The 19,422-nt window shown below is 46.6% G+C and overlaps 1 protein-coding gene and 1 long non-coding RNA gene across 6 annotated transcripts; one reads left to right on the top strand and one right to left on the bottom strand.

Annotated features, from left to right (window-relative positions):
* Positions 1 to 10,976: 10,976 nt before the first annotated feature.
* ATG101 (autophagy related 101) lies at positions 10,977 to 19,296 on the top strand. Of its 5 annotated transcripts, none has more exons than XM_083428058.1 (3): positions 10,977 to 11,048; positions 16,834 to 17,086; positions 18,058 to 19,296. In XM_083428058.1, the coding sequence occupies exons 2-3, from the start codon at positions 16,835 to 16,837 to the stop codon at positions 18,460 to 18,462; spliced, it is 657 nt and encodes a 218-aa protein (XP_083284184.1). In that variant the 5' UTR covers positions 10,977 to 11,048; position 16,834; the 3' UTR covers positions 18,463 to 19,296. The 5 variants fall into 5 exon arrangements, with proteins under 5 accessions (XP_083284184.1, XP_083284180.1, XP_083284182.1 ...); XM_083428054.1 differs by lacking the exon at positions 10,977 to 11,048 and adding an exon at positions 12,983 to 13,295 and having other exon boundaries at positions 16,830 to 17,086; XM_083428056.1 differs by lacking the exon at positions 10,977 to 11,048 and adding an exon at positions 13,154 to 13,295.
* LOC310671790 lies at positions 12,645 to 13,337 on the bottom strand. Its single transcript, XR_014508196.1, has 3 exons — positions 13,233 to 13,337; positions 12,819 to 13,077; positions 12,645 to 12,699 (listed from the first exon to the last, which is right to left on the bottom strand). It is a non-coding gene; the product is annotated as an uncharacterized lncRNA (long non-coding RNA).
* Positions 19,297 to 19,422: the final 126 nt, after the last annotated feature.

Genomic DNA, 19,422 nt, shown 5'->3' on the forward strand with positions numbered 1-19,422 from the left:
ATGTCACAACAGTGGCAGAGCCCTTTTCGTAGGGATGAGCAGTAACCAATGAGGATTTCGCAGCTGTTACTAGAGTGCCTGCAGAGCAGTCTTGCAGGAACATGGCTGTTGCTTCCTGGCCTTGAAGGATGCTTCTGTGTCTCTAGCACTTGCGTGGTAGGGTGCTTAGCTGATGTGGCTTTTCCGACTGCACAACTCTGGGGTGACAGAAAGCCCCACCTCTTACTTCCATCGTTCTGCCCAGGCACTGAGGTCCAGTACCAAGGGCCTTCTGGCGGTTCCCTCACTGCGAAAGCCAAGTTACAGGGAACCAGGCAGAGGACCTTCTCGGTAGTGGCACCCGCCCTGTGGAACGCCCTCCCACCAGATGTCAAAGAGAAAAATAAATACCAGACTTTTAGAAGACATCTGAAGGCAGCCCTCTTTAGGGAAGCTTTTAATGTTTAACAGGTTATTGTATTTTAGTGTTTTGTTGGAAGCCGCCCAGAGTGACTAGGGAAACCCAGCCAGATGGGCGGAGTATAAATAATAAATGATGATGATGATGAAAGTGGACAGACATTTTCCTACCTCTCCATATTATTAGAAACAGAGGTCATCCAAGAAGCTGAATGTTGGAAGATTCAGGCAGGAGGTGGAACTTTCGTTCTAGAAATTCGCTCCCACAAGATACAGTGATGGCTGTCAACTTGGGCTGCTTCGAAAGGAAATTAGGCAAATTCAGGGAGGTGCAAGCTGTCAAGGACTTCTAGACAGCTGAGGTAGCTCAGTCGGTAGAGCATGAGGATCTTAATCACAGGGTTGTGGGTTCGAGCCCCAAATTGGGCAGATGATTCCTGAATTGGGGGGGCGGGTTGCACTAGATGACCCTCGTGGTCCCTTCCAACCGTACAATTCTATAATACAGTGGTACCTCAGGTTAAGTACTTAATTCGTTCTGGAGGTCCGTTCTCCGGGGACCCTGTGAGATCGCCACAACCTGCAACCCCCTACTTGCACCACTGAGTAAGCAAACACCCATTATTTATGATCTGCCAGGGTCAGGTCCTGCTGAGTTCTTGTAATCATGCTCAGCAGCCATCTGCTTCAGTTACCATATTTTTTGCTCTATAAAACTCACTTTTTCCCTCCTAAAAAGTAAGGGGAAATGTGTGTGCGTCTCATGGAGCGGATGCAGGCTGCGCAGCTATCCCAGAAGCCAGAACAGCAAGAGGGATTGCTGCTTTCATTGCACAGCGATCCCGCTTGCTGTTCTGGCTTCTGAGATTCAGAATATTTTTTTTCTTGTTTTCCTCCTCCAAAAACTAGGTGCGTCTTGTGGTCTGGTGTGTCTTATAGAGCGAAAAATATGGTAGTTTATTTATTCTTTTCCGTTCGGGGCTTCTTTCTGCCATGCGCCAACAATGTTCCTCCATCCCTGTAATCGGGAGCCACTCCAAAATCCACCGCACAAGTGCCCCCCACCTCATCCTTTCCCAACCAGCCTTTCCCTCTTGACCTCCGCCTGACCTAAGGGGAAAGGGGTTGTTTTGCAATTTGCCCACAAAACAGGCCGATCTCAGGAGTTCAAGCAGGAGCCCATCCTGGCTGCCACATGTAGGCCTGGCATTCACATCCTGCTCAGGAGACATTCACACACCCTATTCCTTGGCAACGCACCGATATTTATCCGTAATTACATGTTACCTGAGCTGGGGAGCCCGAGGCGACTTTGGTGCACGTGAGACAGGGGGACGTTCCTTCGGCACTGTTCTGGCACACAGCCCGGACGCATGGAAACATCAGAACAGACACGTCTCTGCTGTCACAGCTCACTGGCACGGCAGCCTGGTATCAGGACAGGGCAGCAGTTTGAACCAAAGGGGATTTGAAAAGGGAGTTGCCACCTTTTTTTAACTGCCCTTCGCTACTGCTCCTTCAAGACAAGTCTGACAAACTAAAGATCTTCAGCTTTTCCGGTTGCATGTCTCCAGACCAGAACTTGCCCGCTAAATGTATGTGCACATGTGCAGGCTTCTGTCGCAGGGACAGAGGTGAGGCATGCAAGAATGCTGCTACTCTAAGGAAAGACCACAGACTCCTGCTGGAAGCTTTGGAATACAAAAGCAAACAGCTTGGTTGCTGCAGACGGCAAGAGAGGCCATAGTTCAGTACTGGGGGTTTTTTTTGTTTCGGTTCTCTTAATTTGTCTTGAACATGTACAGTGTTTCTCCCCCACTACCGAATAAACCCAAAGTTACAACGCCTTCAGGTGTATGTTTCTTCAGGACTCTGTCCCGCTGTCTTCATTACGGCTTAAGCCCCAAGTAAGAGGGTGTAAGATTGAGGTCATGGTCACATAGATCTGGGGTTATATAGTACAGTGGTACCTTGGGTTATGGGACGCGGGTGGCGCTGTGGGTTAAACCACAGAGCCTAGGACTTGCCGATCAGAAGGTCGGCAGTTCGCATCCCCGTGACAGGGTGAGCTCCCGTTGCTCAGTCCCTGCTCCTGCCAACCTAGCAGTTCGAAAGCATGTCAAAGTGCAAGTAGATAAATAGGTACCGCTCTGGCGGGAAGGTAAACGGCATTTCTGTGCGCTGCTCTGGTTCACCAGAAGCGGCTTAGTCATGCTGGCCACATGACGTGGAAGCTGTACGCTGGCTCCTTCGGCCAATAAAGCGAGATGAGCGCCGCAACCCCAGAGTCGGCCACAACTGGATCTAATGGTCAGGGGTCCCTTTACCTTGGGTTACAGACACTTCAGGTTACAGACTCCGCTAACCCAGAAATAGTACCTTGGGTTAAGGATGAGAACAGAAATCGTGCTCCAGCGGCACAGCGGCAGGCCCTATTAGCTAAAGTGGTACCTCAGGTTAAGAACAGTTTCAGGTTAAGAACGGACCTCCAGAACGAATTAAGTTCTTAACCCGAGGTACCCCTGTATAAGGAAACCCTGAGCAGAGCATTCAACCTACACGCCAACTGTTTAAAGCACGTGACTTTCCAGAATCTGGAAAGTGAGCTTTATCCCCTCACAGAGCTACAATTCCCAGCACCCTCAACAACTAATGGTTCCCAGATTCTTTGGGTGAAGTAATGTGCTTTAAATGTACCGTATTTTTCGCTCTATAAGACGCACCAGACCACAAGACACACCTAGTTTTTGGAGGAGGAAAACAAGGGGGGGGGGAAATATTCTGAATCTCAGGAGCCAGAGCAGCAGTCCCTCTTGCTGTTCTGGCTTCTGGGATAGCTGCGCAGCCTGCATTCGCTCCCTAAGATGCACACACATTTCCCCTTACTTTTTAGGAGGGAAAAAGTGAGTCTTATAGAGCAAAAAATACGGTAAGTTGAGTGTGCAGCCAAATGCACTATACATTGAAGGCAGTATCGTGCTACTTTAAATAGCCATGGTTTCCCCCAAATAATATTGGAAACGGTGGCTTGTTAAAGAGTGCTGAGAATTCCCTCACAGAGCTACAATTCCCAGGAATGACCGATTGTTAAACCACTCTGGGAATTGTAGTTCTGTGAAGCGCTCATTTGGATCCCTGCCTTTCCCGTGCAAAAACTGCATCGGTTTTCTATTTTAAATCCCCAACCTTAGAAGCCTCCCATGTGCTAAGTCACCTGCTTAGGAGAGGAAAAACAGCTCCATGGAAAAGCCCCATCTAGAAAGAGCCGGGCGTAATGTGAAAGGCATTCAGGGTGAGAAGACACTTCTCCACGCTGTGGGTTTCTTGGGGAAGGACTTGGCAGGCAGGCCAGGCCAATGAAATAGTAACAAGATCCGCATTTAGCAGTGCCCTTGACTGTAAAAAGAACAGGCGAGTAACCCATACCATAAATGTCCAGACACAAAGTCATTTTGGACCACAGACAAGACACATGAGATGCAGTTAGCTCGCTCACACTTAAACGCACCCCTCTCTGAACCCTGGTCAGGTTCAGGCTGTGATCAACACGGCGCTTGCCTAAACACCTGTGTCTAGGAGGTGGAGGGCACTAGTTAACTTGTGACCCATCATTCCACCTTTGACATCAGCTGAAAAGCAGCTACTCTTCTTCCAAAGGTGACATAATGGATCGTGAGTTAATTAATCCCCCCCACCTCTCACTTCCTAGTTTCTCAGCTGATGTCACTGAGACACCATGAATTATCTTGGAAAATGCGTTGTCTGTGTGTAGGGGATTCTCCATGGCCGATGGATTGTGTTCTTGCCTAGCTTATGTAATGGGACAAAAGCAGAGAACCTCATAGGTTATTTTTAAGAGAGGGGAAGCAGGGAGGGGGACCTCTTTGTTCCCAAACAAGCCTGCCAAGCATGTAAAAAAACCTTTTAAAAGGGTGGAAGGGCAGAAAAGATGCTTGATGGGCTGGAAGAATAAAACTGCACGGACAGAAAAAAAGGTTGCACTACAGACGTTTAATGGTGACTCCCTCGGCCTTAGGAACCCTGGAAATTGCAGTTCCTAGACTGGGGATGGGAATATCTGAACGTAGGATTTTCTGCACCCTCACCACATATCCTAGGATTCTTTGGGCAAAGTTGTTTTTTATAAAGAGCGAAACACTTGGGACAAACACTTGTGCCAGATTTGGGTCAGAAGATGTTTACTGCCTCCACTGTCCCTGATTGCTGGGGGCACAAGAGAGACAGCTTGCAGAGACGTGGGTGTTCAGTTTTGTGCACATAAAGGTAAAGGGACCCCTGACCATTAGATGCAGTCGTGACCGACTCTGGGGTTGCGACGCTCATCTCACTTTCTTGGCCGAGGGAGCCGGCATACAGCTTCCGGGTCATGTGGCTGGCATGACTAAGCCGCTTCTGGCAAACCAGAGCAGAGCACGGAAACACCGTTTACCTTCCCGCTGGAGTGGTACCTATTTATCTACTTGCACTTTGATGTGCTTTTGAACTGTTAGGTTGGCAGGAGCAGGGACCGAGCAATGGGAGCTCACCCCGTCGCGGGGATTCGAACCGCCAACCTTCTGATCAGCAAGTCCTAGGCTCTGTGGTTTAACACAGTGCCACACATAGAGGCAAATATTAAACCAGACAGAAAGCATGCCTTATGACTCTTAATATGCGGGAACATATTTCCCAGGAGGAGGATCATGTTAAGTGAAGTCATTAGTAACACAGACTTTGCTCTGTTTTCTAAAAGAAGTAAGTCGTCTATGCATGAGGACCTCTTGCAAGATGTCTAAATGGCCAAACAATTAAAATCTTTGTATATTTGCTCAGAAGCAAGTCCCGAGTTCAATGAGCTTTGTTCTTATGCAAGCTTACACAGCTCTCATGCGAAAACAAGGCAACTCTACTTAAGGGCTGGGGTTTCCTTTCTAAATAATAAAAAGGGTCCCTTGGGTTCTTGGGAATGCTGAATTCAAAGACCAGCACCAGCTCTACTGCTTGTAATAATGCAGCTGAAGAATGCATAAAGGCCTGAGCATCCGAACCTCTGTGTTAAGTTGTGGGTGAACATATCAGACAACACAGCGATTCTTCAAACAGCTCTTGTTTATTCACAGGCCAGAAGAGAACTGAACTGAAGGGTTCAGCCAGCCTGCTTATATAGAGCTCCGCTACAACACAACAGTAACCACTTTCTGTAACTATCCAATCACTGAACGTCACTTTCAATCCCTTATTTGCATATGTGGACCTGAGTGAAAACTATCTATAGTATCCCCCTGCTGGCCCAGGGTGAGAACTTCAGTACATAACACTCTGGGTGTTTCATGTTTTCTGGCTTCAGTTCAACACTTTTCTGGCTTCATTTGCTGGGTGCCCCTGTCTACACAAGTGACTTTATCTGAGTGTGCTTTTTACCTTACCATCACCACCTCTAATTTATGGTCATAACTAGTTCTAAGTTGGAAATCTCGACTTATTTTGCTCTGCTTATCACAGCAGCAGATCACAGTGGTTTAATAAAGAGGGAACATTCTGCACCTTGTGTTTTTCTCTAGCCATTGCTGATCTTTCTGTTCACTCTTGGACCAGAGGCAGATTAACCAGAGAATGTAGCACTCCATTACGCAAGGGACTATTCTCTAAGCTTGGCATGGAGCCTAGTCGCTGGGCCTGGCTTTTGGGCAGCTGCAACGGAAAAGTTCTGTTTTAAAGGATTCCTATCACAAGCACACTTTCAAGACGTTTGCACAGTCCATGTCAGGAACATTGATCTGGCAAGGTAGAATCATAGAATCATAGAGTTGGAAGAGACCACAAGGGCCATCGAGTCCAACCCCCTGCCAAGCAGGAAACACCATCAGAGCACTCCTGACATATGGTTGTCAAGCCTCTGCTTAAAGACCTCCAAAGAAGGAGACTCCACCACACTCCTTGGCAGCAAATTCCACTGTCGAACAGCTCTTACTGTCAGGAAGTTCTTCCTAATGTTTAGGTGGAATCTTCTTTCTTGTAGTTTGGATCCATTGCTCCGTGTCCGCTTCTCTGGAGCAGCAGAAAACAACCTTTCTCCCTTCTGCTGTAATCCCAGCAGCCCTCCCAGCAGCTGTAATCAGACAGCTGCTGACAGCAATTGGGAGACAGTAAGACCCATCCGTCAGGCCAGATGCACTAAATTGGTTCTTCACTTTATGCACATGCATGTCTACGAATAAAAGCATCGAGTTGTAAATGGCCTTATTATCACAGAGGCCATTACAAATCAACTTGGGTCAGGCTGAGGTGAAGGGAAATGCAACTTGTGCGGCACTGTTGAATTAATGTATGTAAAAGTAATTTAAAACCCTCTAATCCCCAAGATTACTAATTATTTCCCCATTTTTCTAGGATGCTCTGCTAGACCTAAACAATAATAATGCATAGCATTTGGTTCACCCTGCGCTCAGGGATGTCAACAAGTGCAGATCCAGACCAGAAATGAGTTTAAATCCTCAGAATTTATTTCAAACGTTGGGGCAATACCCCCATTTTTTTTCAATGGAAGAAGCATTAAGAGTAACACCATGTGGCCTAGAAAAGCTTCTCCTAGTGTGTCTTATGGAGCGAATGGCACTGCGCAGAGAGGGAGAGCTGTGCAGCGCCCCTTCAGCGAAGCGGGAGGAGAAACGTAGCCCCTTCTGTTCCTCCTCCCGCTTCACTGAAGGGGCACTGCGCAGCTCTCCCTCTCTGTGCAGCGCCTGTCCTGTGAAGCCGGAGGAGGAACAGAAGGGACTCCTTCTATTCTTCCTCCCGCTTCGCAGCGACGCACCTGTCCTGGAAGCCGGAGGAACAGAAGGGACTCAGAGAGGGAGAACTGCACAGCGCCCTTTCAGCAACGCGCCTGTCCTGGCTTCTGCCTTAGCCATGTGCAGCCTCCTTGGGCAGGGGGAGCCTTCATCCCGCTGCCCTGAAGAGGCTTGGCGCGGTTATCCCAGAAGCCAGAACATCCACACGGTATCCCAGAAGCCAGATCCCTCTTGCTGTTCTGGCTTCTGGGATTCAGAATAATTTTTTCTTGTTTTCCTCCTCCCAAAACTAGGTGCGCCTTATGGTCTGGTGCGTCTTTTGGAGCGAAAAATACGGTATGTTTGCAGGGGGTGGGGGGAGGACGCCCACTTGTCATCAACCTCTGTCTGGCTCTGTCTAGCAAATTCAGAATGAAATGTCTCAACAACAGTTGTTCTAAATTACTTGGTTTTGACCCCAAGTGCTCAGAAAAATCTGTCAAAATCTTCAGTTGTTTGAAAACCAGGAAGTTAAACAAAAAATTAACATCAGGGAGAACCTTTCGTGTGGTTAACGAGCATATTTTGCAAAATTACAAAGAGCACGCCTTTTTTCATCTCATTTTAAACAAGTGTAAACTGAAAGAATTTTTATCAGATTTGCTGAAAACCTTTTCTCTCAAATTCCTTTTTCCAATGCAGTTTTTCTGTGTACACTCAGATAGCACAGCCCATTGAGATGCTCCCCTGTCATCGTTGACCTTAGCCAGGTCTTTACTCTCTGCAAGGTACTGAATGACAGCTCTATGGTACAAGTGGTGCATGGCTGAGCAAGAAAGATGAGCAGTGCCTTTTTTTGTTGTAGAGTAAAAGATTTCCGCCTCTTTTCCTAGGTCTGTTATGTTCAGCTCTTTTAATTGCTCTTTGCTGAGTTTCTTCTCCTTCCACACGGAGTACCATAGTTCAGCTTTGGAGTCAACTTATCAAAACTTCTTGGCTTTCATCTTGAACGCTCATCTCCAACATAAGGTGATGTAGAGCCAAAATTGAAAAGGCAGGTGAATGTTCTTCTGAGAAACGTTGCTCTAACAAAGACACTAAAGAGTTCAAGTAAGGAATTACTAGAAATCTCTTCCAGTACTCTAAAGGGCTGAACGCTGGAGCCATGTTGCTGTCTTCCAACAAATCTTGACACCACTAATTCCACTCCAACTTCCTCAGCAATCTTGTAGACATCCTCCATGAGCTCTGTAGCAACTTGCTCTGCATCACTGTGGCAAGTTGTTATTGGTCTAAGGATCAGTTTGATGTGCTCTGAACAATGGAGCAGGTGCAGGATTTTAGAACTGCAGAGCATTTGCCCCAGGTCCCAAGGCAGAATACTTGGCTATCAGAGCAATGATGAATTGAGCTTTGGTGGCAGCAGAATGTAGCTGGGAGGCCTGTTTCCTTATGTTGCCATTTCCTTTGAGTGATCTCTCCAACCCATCAATGATGCTCACAAAATGCTCTTGGAAAACTGCAATATTTTTGTACTTTTGGGACCATTGCGTCTCACAGAGGAGTGGAATGTTTAGAGCGTAGTGTCCAGGCTGAACGATGGGGGTGGGGACGCTCCTTCAGGTATACTAGGCCGAGGCCGTTTGGGGCTTTAAAGGTCATCACCAACACTTTAAATTGTTGGGGTCCCTTCCAGGGCTTATTTTTCCTGGCGGAAATCACCAGAACCCAGTTCTGGCACCACCATTCAGGTGGGCACCATTGCCATTATGAGAAAACAAGGGAGGTGTGTTCAGGGTGAATTCCGGCACCTCGTTTACTAGAAAAAATAGCACTGGTCTCTTCCAACCATGGGTGGACTGCCTCCCATCAAGTAAATTTAACAAAAATCAAAATACTTAACTGAAAGTAGAAATTATCAGAATATTTGAAATTGAAATGCTCCCTGAGGTCACTTGGAGGATGTTGTGGCGCGTTCTAGCGACTGCATGCAACTAACAAAGCTCAGAACAGAAAATGGTGCTTTTTTATATCCTTACCAATGACCGTCTCTCCACCCTAAAGTAGGGTTACTAGACGTCCCCGTTTCCTGGGGACAGTCCCCAGATTTGCAAATTTGTCCCCAGACAAATTCCATCCCTGGAATGTCTCCAGATTTCATCTAATGTCCCCAGGAAACATGGCAGCAGCAGTCTCAGCAGCCTGGAATCAGCCTGGTAGCGCAGTTGGCTCTGGCTAGTTTCAGGAGCTGCCTACTACCGTGATGCCCGCCATTTTGCCTCGCTGGAAGTCCCCATATGATGTGTTGCACACAAGACACATCATATAGGGACTCGGAGTAGGGGCCGAAGACATGGTGTTGGGCGCTGCTGCTGGGCGAAAGCTGCGCAGGGTCGTTGAGTTTGGTGCACCACTGCAACTTGGGCTCAGCTCGCTGTCAGCACCGCTTCCCAAGGCCATCGGCTCAGCCTCTGGGTGGTGCTTGGGCAGCAGCGGCTGCGCCATTGTGCTCCTGAACTTGCAAGCAGCGGCTCAGCTTGTTGACCAGCTCGTCGTTCGCCATTGTGGACGATCTGGCCCAAGCGTGCCTCCTCCCGCTTGCTCGCCGCCAGCTCTGCCCCGGACCCACTGACTGGGCGTGCTACAGTGCAGATAGACAGACTTTATTTGTGTTAGCCAACGGCCATAGCAACATAAAACAAGCAATATATACCTGAAGGAGCGTCTCCACCCCCATCGTTCAGCCCGGACACTGAGATCCAGTGCCGAGGGCCTTCCGGCGGTTCCCTCATTGTGAGAAGTGAGGTTACAGGGAACCAGACAGAGGGCCTGCTCGGTAGTGGCGCCCGTCCTGTGGAACGCCCCCCCTTCAGATGGAAATAAGCAGCTATCTTCTCTTTAAAAGACATCTGAAAGCAGCCCGGTTTAGGCAAGTTTTTAATAGTTAATGCTGTATTGTTTTTAACACTTGATTGGAAGCTGCCCAGAGTGGCTGGGGAAACTCAGCCGGATGGGTGGGGTATGAATAATAAATTTATTATTATTATTAAAAGACAACAATGGGTAAAAAGGACAATCAAATGACTAAGATTATCGTTCAGATAGTGGCCCTTAATCTCACTGCACCCTCGATAAACCTAGCAACCTTTGCTGTTGTCTGATCATTTTGATCTGATAAAAGAAAGGATAATGTGGCTGCAGATGGGCGGCCTGGGGTGGTAAGTACGGTGGGGATGGGCGGCCAGGGGACGATCCCTGCGCAGGAGACGCCCAGACAGATGGGCAGGGCAGCAGCAGGAGGAGGGGGGGTTCTGTTAACGCTTACTCCCGAGTAAGACTATAGGGGATCGCAGTGCAAGGGGGGGGAGCACGGCTAGCGCTCCAAGAAAGGCCGGGACACAGAGGAAGGCCGCGTAACAGAGGAGACCACAGAAGAGAAGATATTACTTCTTTATTTTTTTAATAACATTTTTCCTCTTTTTTAAAAAAATTAATTGATTGATTGATAGTGTCCCGGGATTCATTGAAATAAATCTGGCAACCTTAGCCTAAAGACCATTCCTTCCCCGATCCAGACTTCATGCTGCACTTTGAAAGCCCTCAGACCCTCCCAAGTCAGAGAATGAAGTCAGAAATAATACTCCACTTCCGCCCAGAACCTACAGCTCCGAGGAAGCAGTTCAGAATTCCCGCTCAAACTCCTCTCTCTCCCCCCTCCTCTTTCTTTTCCTCTCTCTGCCCCGCCTCTTCCGGTGACGCCACGCGCCCTTTTCTGAGCCTGCGCGCGCTTTCAGCTTCCGCCTCCGTTCCAGTGACCGGAAGTGTCCGGCTGAGCAGGCGAGGGACAGGTGGCAACGTTCCGCCGCTGCAAAGTTTGAATACGTAAGATGTACTGTTCTTGTGGCGCTAGGCCTGCCTTTTTCGCGCCCCCTCCCCACAGGTTCTTAGCAGGGTGGTGGGCTTCCTTCCGCCCTGCCCGATTCCCAGCTGTTTCTGGGGGACCCTGCAGAAAACTTGTACTTGGGAGAGTGAAGTCTGTTGTTGTTGTTTAGTCGTGTCCGACTCTTCGTGACCCCATGGACCAGAGCACGCCAGGCACTCCTGGCTTCCACTGCCTCCCGCAGTTTGGTCAAACTCATGCTGGCAGCTTCGAGAACACTGTCCAACCATCTCGTCCTCTGTCGTCCCCTTCTCCTTGTGCCCTCCATCTTTCCCAACATCAGGGTCTTTTCCAGGGAGTCTTCTCTTCTCATGAGGTGGCTGGAGCCTCAGCTTCAGGATCTGTCCTTCCAGTGAGCACTCAGGGCTGATTTCCTTAAAAATTGATAGGTTTGATCTTCTTGCAGTCCATGGGACTCTCAAGAGTCTGCTCCAGCACCATAATTCAAAAGAATTATGAGAGGTCTAGTACTAGAGAGGGACACAGGTGGCGCTGTGGATAAAACCTCAGCGCCTAGGACTTGCTGATCGTAAGGTCGGCAGTTCGAATCCCCGCGGCGGGGTGAGCTCCCGTCGTTCGGTCCCAGCTCCTGCCCACCTAGCAGTTCGAAAGCACCCCTAAGTGCAAGTAGATAAATAGGTACCGCTTTATAGCGGGAAGGTAAACGGCGTTTCTGTGTGCGGCGCTGGTGCTGGCTCACCAGTGCAGCCTCATCACGCTGGCCACGTGACCCGGAATTGTCTTTGGACGGCGCCGGCTCCCGGCTTCTTGAGTGAGATGAGCGCACAACCCTAGAGTCGGTCACGACTGACCCGTACAGGCAGGGGTACCTTTACCTTTACCTTTAGTATTAGAGAGGTCTAGAATCATGAGAGGTCTAGTAGCCACTAACTGGCGACTGAAGGTGGAGAAAGGGAAGGGGTTTTATATTGCCAGAAACAACGTGGGTTGTGTGTGTTGTGGCAGGGTGTCACCCTCTCCAGCAAGGATGATAGGATGTGTATAAGAGTCTCTTCCCTCCCCATAGCCATTTCTTCAGATTCAGCCTCTTCCCCGCCCCCCCTCCTGTGCATGTTAGTGGAGAGAGTTCTGCCCGTTAACTTGCATGACTTGTGTGTGGACGTGGGCACGCAAGTGGTTTTGGTTTTTTGCATGCAAGATTCACTTCTCACACTGCGTCATAAAGACAGTGCAGCGAACTAAGAACTTCCCATTTTTTATTCTGCTTTACAATTGCACGTGGCATGGAACGGCGTTATAAACAAGGTATCATACATCGTGACAATGGCGTTTGAGAAAAGTACCAGCACAGCAAAAGCGGTTTCCAGTGTGGACTGCACCCCAAGGTGTGGTTCATCACTGGAAACCTCCCACTCCCAATGTCCTGATCCTCAAAAGCATAAATCTACTGGAATGTAAGCCTGCGGGCAACGACGGTGGTATGTCTTTATACTGAACTTTGTACAGAAGCCCGCCCTCCTTTGGATTGTTACCATCTAGCTTGATGGATTCTGGAAAACTTGAAAGCTTGCACACTCTTTTGTTTGCATTTTTATTTAATAGTTAGCCTAATAAAGGCATTGCCCTTATAACCTTTAGGTATTATTAATGTATACATAAGTGGGTATTTTTTTAAGCTCCAAAGCTTTCAATTTACAGCACGATCCCATCACCGGAACTATAGGTGGCAACACAGAATTCGGTCCTTATACGGATTTTTTTTTTAAAAAAAAACTTTAGGTATTTTTAATGTATACATAAGTGGGTATTTTTTTAAGCCCCAAAAGCTTTCAAATGACAGCACGATCCCATCGCCGGAACTATAGATGGCAGCAGAGAGCTTGGTCCGTTCCGCAGGACCAGGAAGTGGCGCCCTTGTGACGTTCCGTTTTCCTTGCGCGTCGTTTTGTTTTGTTGGAACATACCACGAGCGACGGGGGGGGGGGGGAGGAGGCGTGCATTCCCAAAGCCCTAGAAGAGAGAAAGGAGTGAAGCCACGCCTAAAACGAGCTGCATCGGTTAGGTAACAACCCCTCTATCGTTACATAGATCTCAGAGGATGCGGCAGGAAGAATAGCATCGGCTTGCGTTAAGAGGCTATAGGTCTCCCCCCCCTTCCCATTCACCTTTAGTTGGGCTGGTCCGAGGGCTAAGTTGTTCGGCCTGGGAAGCATCAGCGGTTAGAGCAGGTGAGTCTCCAGTTCATATTCTCAAAGGGGGGTTGGGGGACAGCTCGCCTCCCCTCGGCCTGCTGGTTGCCTTGGTAACCAACCGTCGCCACCCGCTCGCGCCGGTGGCTTCGTGGCCTTTGATGGCGCCTTGATAAGCCACAAAACTGGTAAGGGGCGAGCAGTGCCATATTTACGTATAAGCTAAACAAGCTATAGCTTAGGGCCTCGCTCTCTTGGGGGGCCCAAAAAAATTTCAAGGGGGAAAAACTGGCTGTACATTGCCAAAATATCACTGGTTTGCCAATTACTATATATAGGGTGCCTACATTCTGCTATTTATAATTATTAGCAGTCTGCATCATATATTTACACCTATTATAGCAAGTTTCTAAGAGACTAGACTATGTGTCTTTGTAAATTGCGTTTCTAAAGGAACTTTTGTTATTGCCAAATGCCAATGTGTTTGCATTATTAAGTTTGTTATGAATAAAAAATCATTTTAAGTTAGAGCTTAATAATAATTTCACTATTAATAAGAAAAGGTAAAGGGACCCCTGACCGTTAGGTCCAATCGGGACCGACTCTGGGGTTGTGGCGCTCATCTCGCTTTATTGGCCGAGGGAGCCGGCGTACAGCTTCAGGGTCATGTGGCCACCATGACTAAGCCGCTTCTGGCGAACCAGAGCAGCACACGGAAACGCCGTTTACCTTCCCGCCGGAGCAGTACCTATATATCTACTTGCACTTTGACGTGCTTTCGAACTGCTAGGTTGGCAGGAGCAGGGACCGAGCAGCGGGAGCTCACCCCGTTGCGGGGATTCGAACGGCCGACCTTCAGATGTCTTCTAAAGGTTGTATCTCCTTTGCATCGGGGTCACATAACTCCATACCCTCCAAAATGCCTCTGATGAAAATAGGGGCGTCCAAAATTTCTCTGATGAAAATAGGGACATTCTAAGGAAAAGCAAGCTATTCCAGGATCAAATCAGAAACTGGGACTGTCACTGGAAAATAGGGGAACTAAGTGGGTCTGAATGATGTCAGGGGGCAGGGTCTGCTCTTTCCATATGTGATTCGAAACAAAAAAAAATATTACTAAGCTGTAAAATGAAATGTTGCTTTTCAAAATGACGCAGAACTTCTATGTGTGCTGCAACATGCATGTGTGTATGACATGTGCAACACATGAAAGGATCTAATTTTCTCGTATTTATTTAAATATATGTTAGTTAGGACGCCCCCTGTTTTAGATAAGTAATAAAAAGGGAGCAGAAAAATGGGGGAAGAGTGTAATGGAGAGTAAGAAAGTCTAACAAAGCTCTGATTTCCCCCATGATGGCAGATTTAAGGGTTTAAAAAATAATATTCTTTCAAAAATGCCTACATGGGTTTTTTGGGTGGAGGGCTGTGTTGCTTTTGCCCTAAGCACATGCCTATTGAGTAATCTGGCACTGTACTTAAATGGCACCTCTTAAGAACTCACAATTATAATTAATTACATTTATATCCCACCTTTCCTCTGAGTTTCTTAAGGTGTATGTGGTTCTCCTCTGCCATTTTATCTATACAACAACTAGTGAGGTAAGTTAGACTGAGAGGTAGTGATTGTCCTAAAGTCACCCAGTGAGCTTAATGACTGAGCAGAGATTTGAATGCTGGTTTCCCACTTACTCTGGCAACCTTGCTTTAATCATGCACTATGTTATTTGTTTTTACAACAATCTTGCCAAGTAGCTCAGTATAGCTTCTCAAGTTGTCAGATCACAACCTAGAGAGTGTACTTTACTTGACCTGCTGACCTGCGAAAGATAAGCACATTAATTTTTTTTCTGGCATGCAGATGAAATGATAGGCAGAGCTTCTGCTTGATTTCTTTGCATGCTTGACTGCTTCTAAAGGGGCTCAGGCAGTGACCTGGCATGAAATATTTTCCATAATGGAACATTTGCTGCCCCTGTATTTTCTATGGGAAAATGGTCATTCCTAAAATGCATTGTTACATAAATTAGTTACATAGGATTGTATACAACGTTGCACAGGCAGTGCTGTGAAGGTAAGAACTGCTGAACCTTCCAAAATTCCTTCTTCTGCACATTTCCAAAAAGTACAAAAGTTCTGTTTTCTGTTCATCCTAGGGAGCACCTTCCTACAACACTCCTTCCCTGGGCAACTGTTCACATGACTGTTCAGGCTAGTTCAGGGAGGATGGTATGCACAAGCTAGTTTCACAGGATTAATCTGTGCATCTTTTAATTCTACTTAGGTTTTTGTATGAACTTAGAAGTGTTGAGCAAAAGTCCAGGGTATTTCTCCCACCCCTTCTGGGACTCAAGCAATGGTTTCTTGTTTAGCCACACTCAGTTTTAATACAGTGGTGCCCCGCAAGATGAATGCCTCGCAAGACGGAAAACCCGCTAGATGAAAGGGTTTTCTGTTTTGGAGGTGCTTCGCAGGACGAATTTCTCTATGGGCTTGCTTCGCAAGACAAAAATGTCTTGCGATTCCTGGGGTTTTTTTTCCGCTCCCCACCCCCTTTTTCTAAGGCACTAAGCTGCTAATAGCCTTTTAGCAGCTAATCTGCTAATCCCTTAAGCCTTTAATAGCCGCTAATAGCTGCTAAACCGCTAATAGCGCTAATCCCCTAATCCGCTAATGGGCTTGCTTCGCAAGACGAAAACACCACTAGACGAAGAGACTCACGGAACGGATTCTTTTCGTCTTGCGAGGCACAACTGTATTAAATCAGGAATAGATAGGAAGCCTACAGTCTGGCTATATCTGTGTCTTTCCTGATATTTTAAAATTCAGATTAAAATATATGAAGCATGGATTAAAGTGATGAAGGAAAATAAGCTATTTTTCGGTGCTGTTTCTCATTATAATAAAACCTCTGAATTGTTAACAAAAATAATCTAAGCTTACTAGCAGAAGTATTGCTAAATGATCACCGAGGAATCGCCGCAATGAAATTCAGCATATTCAGGTGCAGTTCCAAACTGAAGCCACACATGAAACCACTAGAGGGCAATCTGGACACTTGCTTGAAGTCAGCTGCTATTTGACATTAAGGTCTACCTTTAAGTCACACTTAAAGCACGTTTCCCCCCTCAAAGAATTCTGAGCATTGTAATTCGGTCAAGGATTTCTGGGAATTGTAATATTGTGAGGGGTAAACTACAGTGTCCATAATTCTCTGAGGGAAAGAGAGTTTGGAGTTGGAATTCCATTGTTGATGTGGAAGAAAGACGACAAAACAAATCTGTGTTGCCATTTTGTTCTTTGTGTTAAACTGATAATTTGATTTCCTTGCAGAGGAAGAAAATGAATCAAGTGTTTTTATTCTCCTTCACCACCAAAATCCCGCTCTTCTCCCATTTGTACAATTGTTTTATCCCAGGCTTGTTATTTTCATTTAAAACCATCTCAGTTCACTTTCATAGCTTGACACTTTGCTGTTGGGCATTCCTACCCTCCATAAATATTGCCATTCTCTGTTTTGGTTGCACTGCTTTTTTAATGGGAGGGCAGCTTATCTATTTTCCTTTGCAAAAGCCAGGATGAACTGCCGTTCAGAGGTACTGGAGATATCAGTGGAGGGGCGCCAGATTGAAGAAGCGATGCTTGCCGTTTTGCACACCATATTGCTCCATCGCAGCACAGGAAAGTTCCACTACAAGAAAGAAGGGACCTACTCCATTGGGACAGTCGGCACACAAGATGTTGACTGTGACTTCATTGATTTTACCTATGTTAGAGTTACTTCCGATGAGCTTGACCGGGCATTGAGAAAAGCTGTTGGGGAATTCAAGGTAATGCTTGCTATTACTCACTATTTATTTTTTTAAGTACATGAGACTTCCCATGAAGACGGTTCAAAAACTTCAATTTTTCCAAAATGCAATTGAGCCACCAAGGTTTGGGCAGTGACCAAAAGAATGGAACATGTGACGCTGGTCTTTTGCCACCTTCACTGGTGATCAAGTTCTTTCCAGGCTCATTTCCCTAAATAGCCTGCTACTGGATAGTTTGCAGAATCACCTCGTCCCATATAAACCTGCTCTAGAACTCCATTCCTTTTCTGTGTCCAGCAAGTCTTTATTGCAGTTGTCCCCATGTCTGCATGGAATGCTTCTCCACATATCTTAACAAGTGTTTTGTACAGCATGGCTGGGTGATAGTTGTTACCTTTTTAAATAAGGGGATTTAGGACACCAAGGAGTTCTGTCTCCAGTTTTATAAGCACACTGTTTTGCTCAACTGTTCAGTGGAATTGGGTTAGATTTCTATCATACAACTCCCACATACTATCAATTAATGTACATAATTTGGAGGACATATTTTTTAATCTGCATTCTGGTAACTTAGCAGCAGGATGTTTAAATTTGAAATTTGGTAATATATGAGAAAGTAAAATGGATGACAGGCACAGGGAATGACAATGCCCATGTAGGGCTGAAGGGAAAGAACTGGAATGAATGTAGAAAGAGAGGGTCTTGTATAGTGTAAAACCATCCAGCTGATTGATGACTGGAACCAGAGTTAACTCCTTTTAGCAAATATTGCCTTGAGCAATTCTCAGTCTTGGGAGTTAAGAAAACGTGCTTGATCTTCAGAGTTATGAAAAGCTTTCGGTTCATATGAAATTTTGGCCATACAACTGTCTATCCACCTTGAATGTGGAGGCACAGCATGATTCTTGGTGCAGGGAGCAGTGATTTCTATATGTTGTGAACGTCTTTGGGAATCAGCATTGTTATAATTGGTGGTTCTGTATTCCCAGGATGCACTGCGGAACTCGGGCAATGATGGGATGGGCCAGATCTCGCTGGAGTTCTACCAGAAGAAGAAATCGCGGTGGCCATTCTCTGACGAGTGTATCCCATGGGAAGTGTGGACGGTCAAAGTGAACGTGGTGAGCCTGGCTAATGAGCAGGAGCGGCAGATCTGTCGTGAGAAGGTTGGTGAGAAGCTCTGTGAGAAGATCATCAACATTGTAGAAGTGATGAACCGACATGAGTACCTGCCCAAGATGCCCACCCAGTCTGAGGTGGACAATGTCTTTGATACGGGGCTGCGGGATGTCCAGCCCTACCTGTACAAGATTGCTTACCAGATCACTGACTCACTTGGAACCTCTGTCACTACAACCATGCGGCGCCTCATCAAGGATACCCTGGCACTCTGATCTCCATGAGACTGTAGACCTGACATTATTGAGAGGCAACATGAGCAACTGGCTTTCTGTCCAAAAGCACCAAATACATATTTTCTCCCAGAAAATCTGGGAGTCTTGATATCCAGGTGCCCTGTTCTAATTTATTAATTTCCATAGTATCTCCAGGGCAAAGACAGAACCAGCCCTGACTCCTGGGTTCAGTACACCAGTTTACGTGGAACCCAGCCTCTCACAGCAGGAAAGGAAACCAGGATTCTTCCTTCAGCCCCCTTTTCTGTTAGACTTAGCTCTACAAGCTTAGAAGGTGTGCCTCTTCATGGGAGAAAATAGTGTGTATTTTTTCAAGAGCATTTCCCTAATATAGGACAGATGATAACTCCAAGCTTGGTTCTCTCCATGACCAGATGCCTTTATTTATTAACTGTAGAGTCTTTCGTTAATGGAAATCTGCCACAGCTGGGGTTACCTATCTTGGCAAAATGGGTGCCTTTCATCCTGATAAACCACTCCTTCTCCTTGACCCTCCTCTGACTTGGATAATTGAATAAGATTATAAGTCTCCCTGTCTTGTACAGGTCGGTTAGGGCAGTAGAGGGCCGCAGACTAATTTTTTTCCTTGTGAGTCCTGGTTGCAAAGAAGAGCTAAGTCCGAAATACCTGTTCAAAGGGCTGTCTTAACTTGCCAATCTAGTCCTCAACAACCCCACAGTTGCTATTTCTCAGTAGAGTTTGGAAGTCAGGCACTTGCATTTCTAAAAATAAGGATCTTCAATTACTTGTATTTGTTTTTCCAGTGTAACGTAAATGTATAATAGTCTGAGAATTAAAATTAGAAAACCCAAATCTCTGCCTCTGTCATAGTATATGCTACACAATAATAGTTTTCAGATGCCATACACTGAAAAGGTTGGGAAAGTGTCTACCAGTATGGACTTGGGCAGGAGAAACCTAGATTCAAAGTCCAACATT

Source organism: Podarcis tiliguerta, assembly GCF_965153285.1.
Source record: "Podarcis tiliguerta genome assembly, chromosome: 2".
Taxonomy (NCBI): domain Eukaryota; kingdom Metazoa; phylum Chordata; class Lepidosauria; order Squamata; family Lacertidae; genus Podarcis; species Podarcis tiliguerta.

What these genes read in the sequence shown, in the direction of transcription:
- ATG101 (XM_083428058.1), top strand. Translation starts at nt 16,835, where the DNA reads ATGAACTGCCGTTCAGAGGTACTGGAGATATCAGTGGAGGGGCGCCAG. An exon ending in AAGCTGTTGGGGAATTCAAG is followed by an intron (nt 17,087 to 18,057) that starts GTAATGCTTGCT and finishes CTGTATTCCCAG; the next exon opens with GATGCACTGCGGAACTCGGG.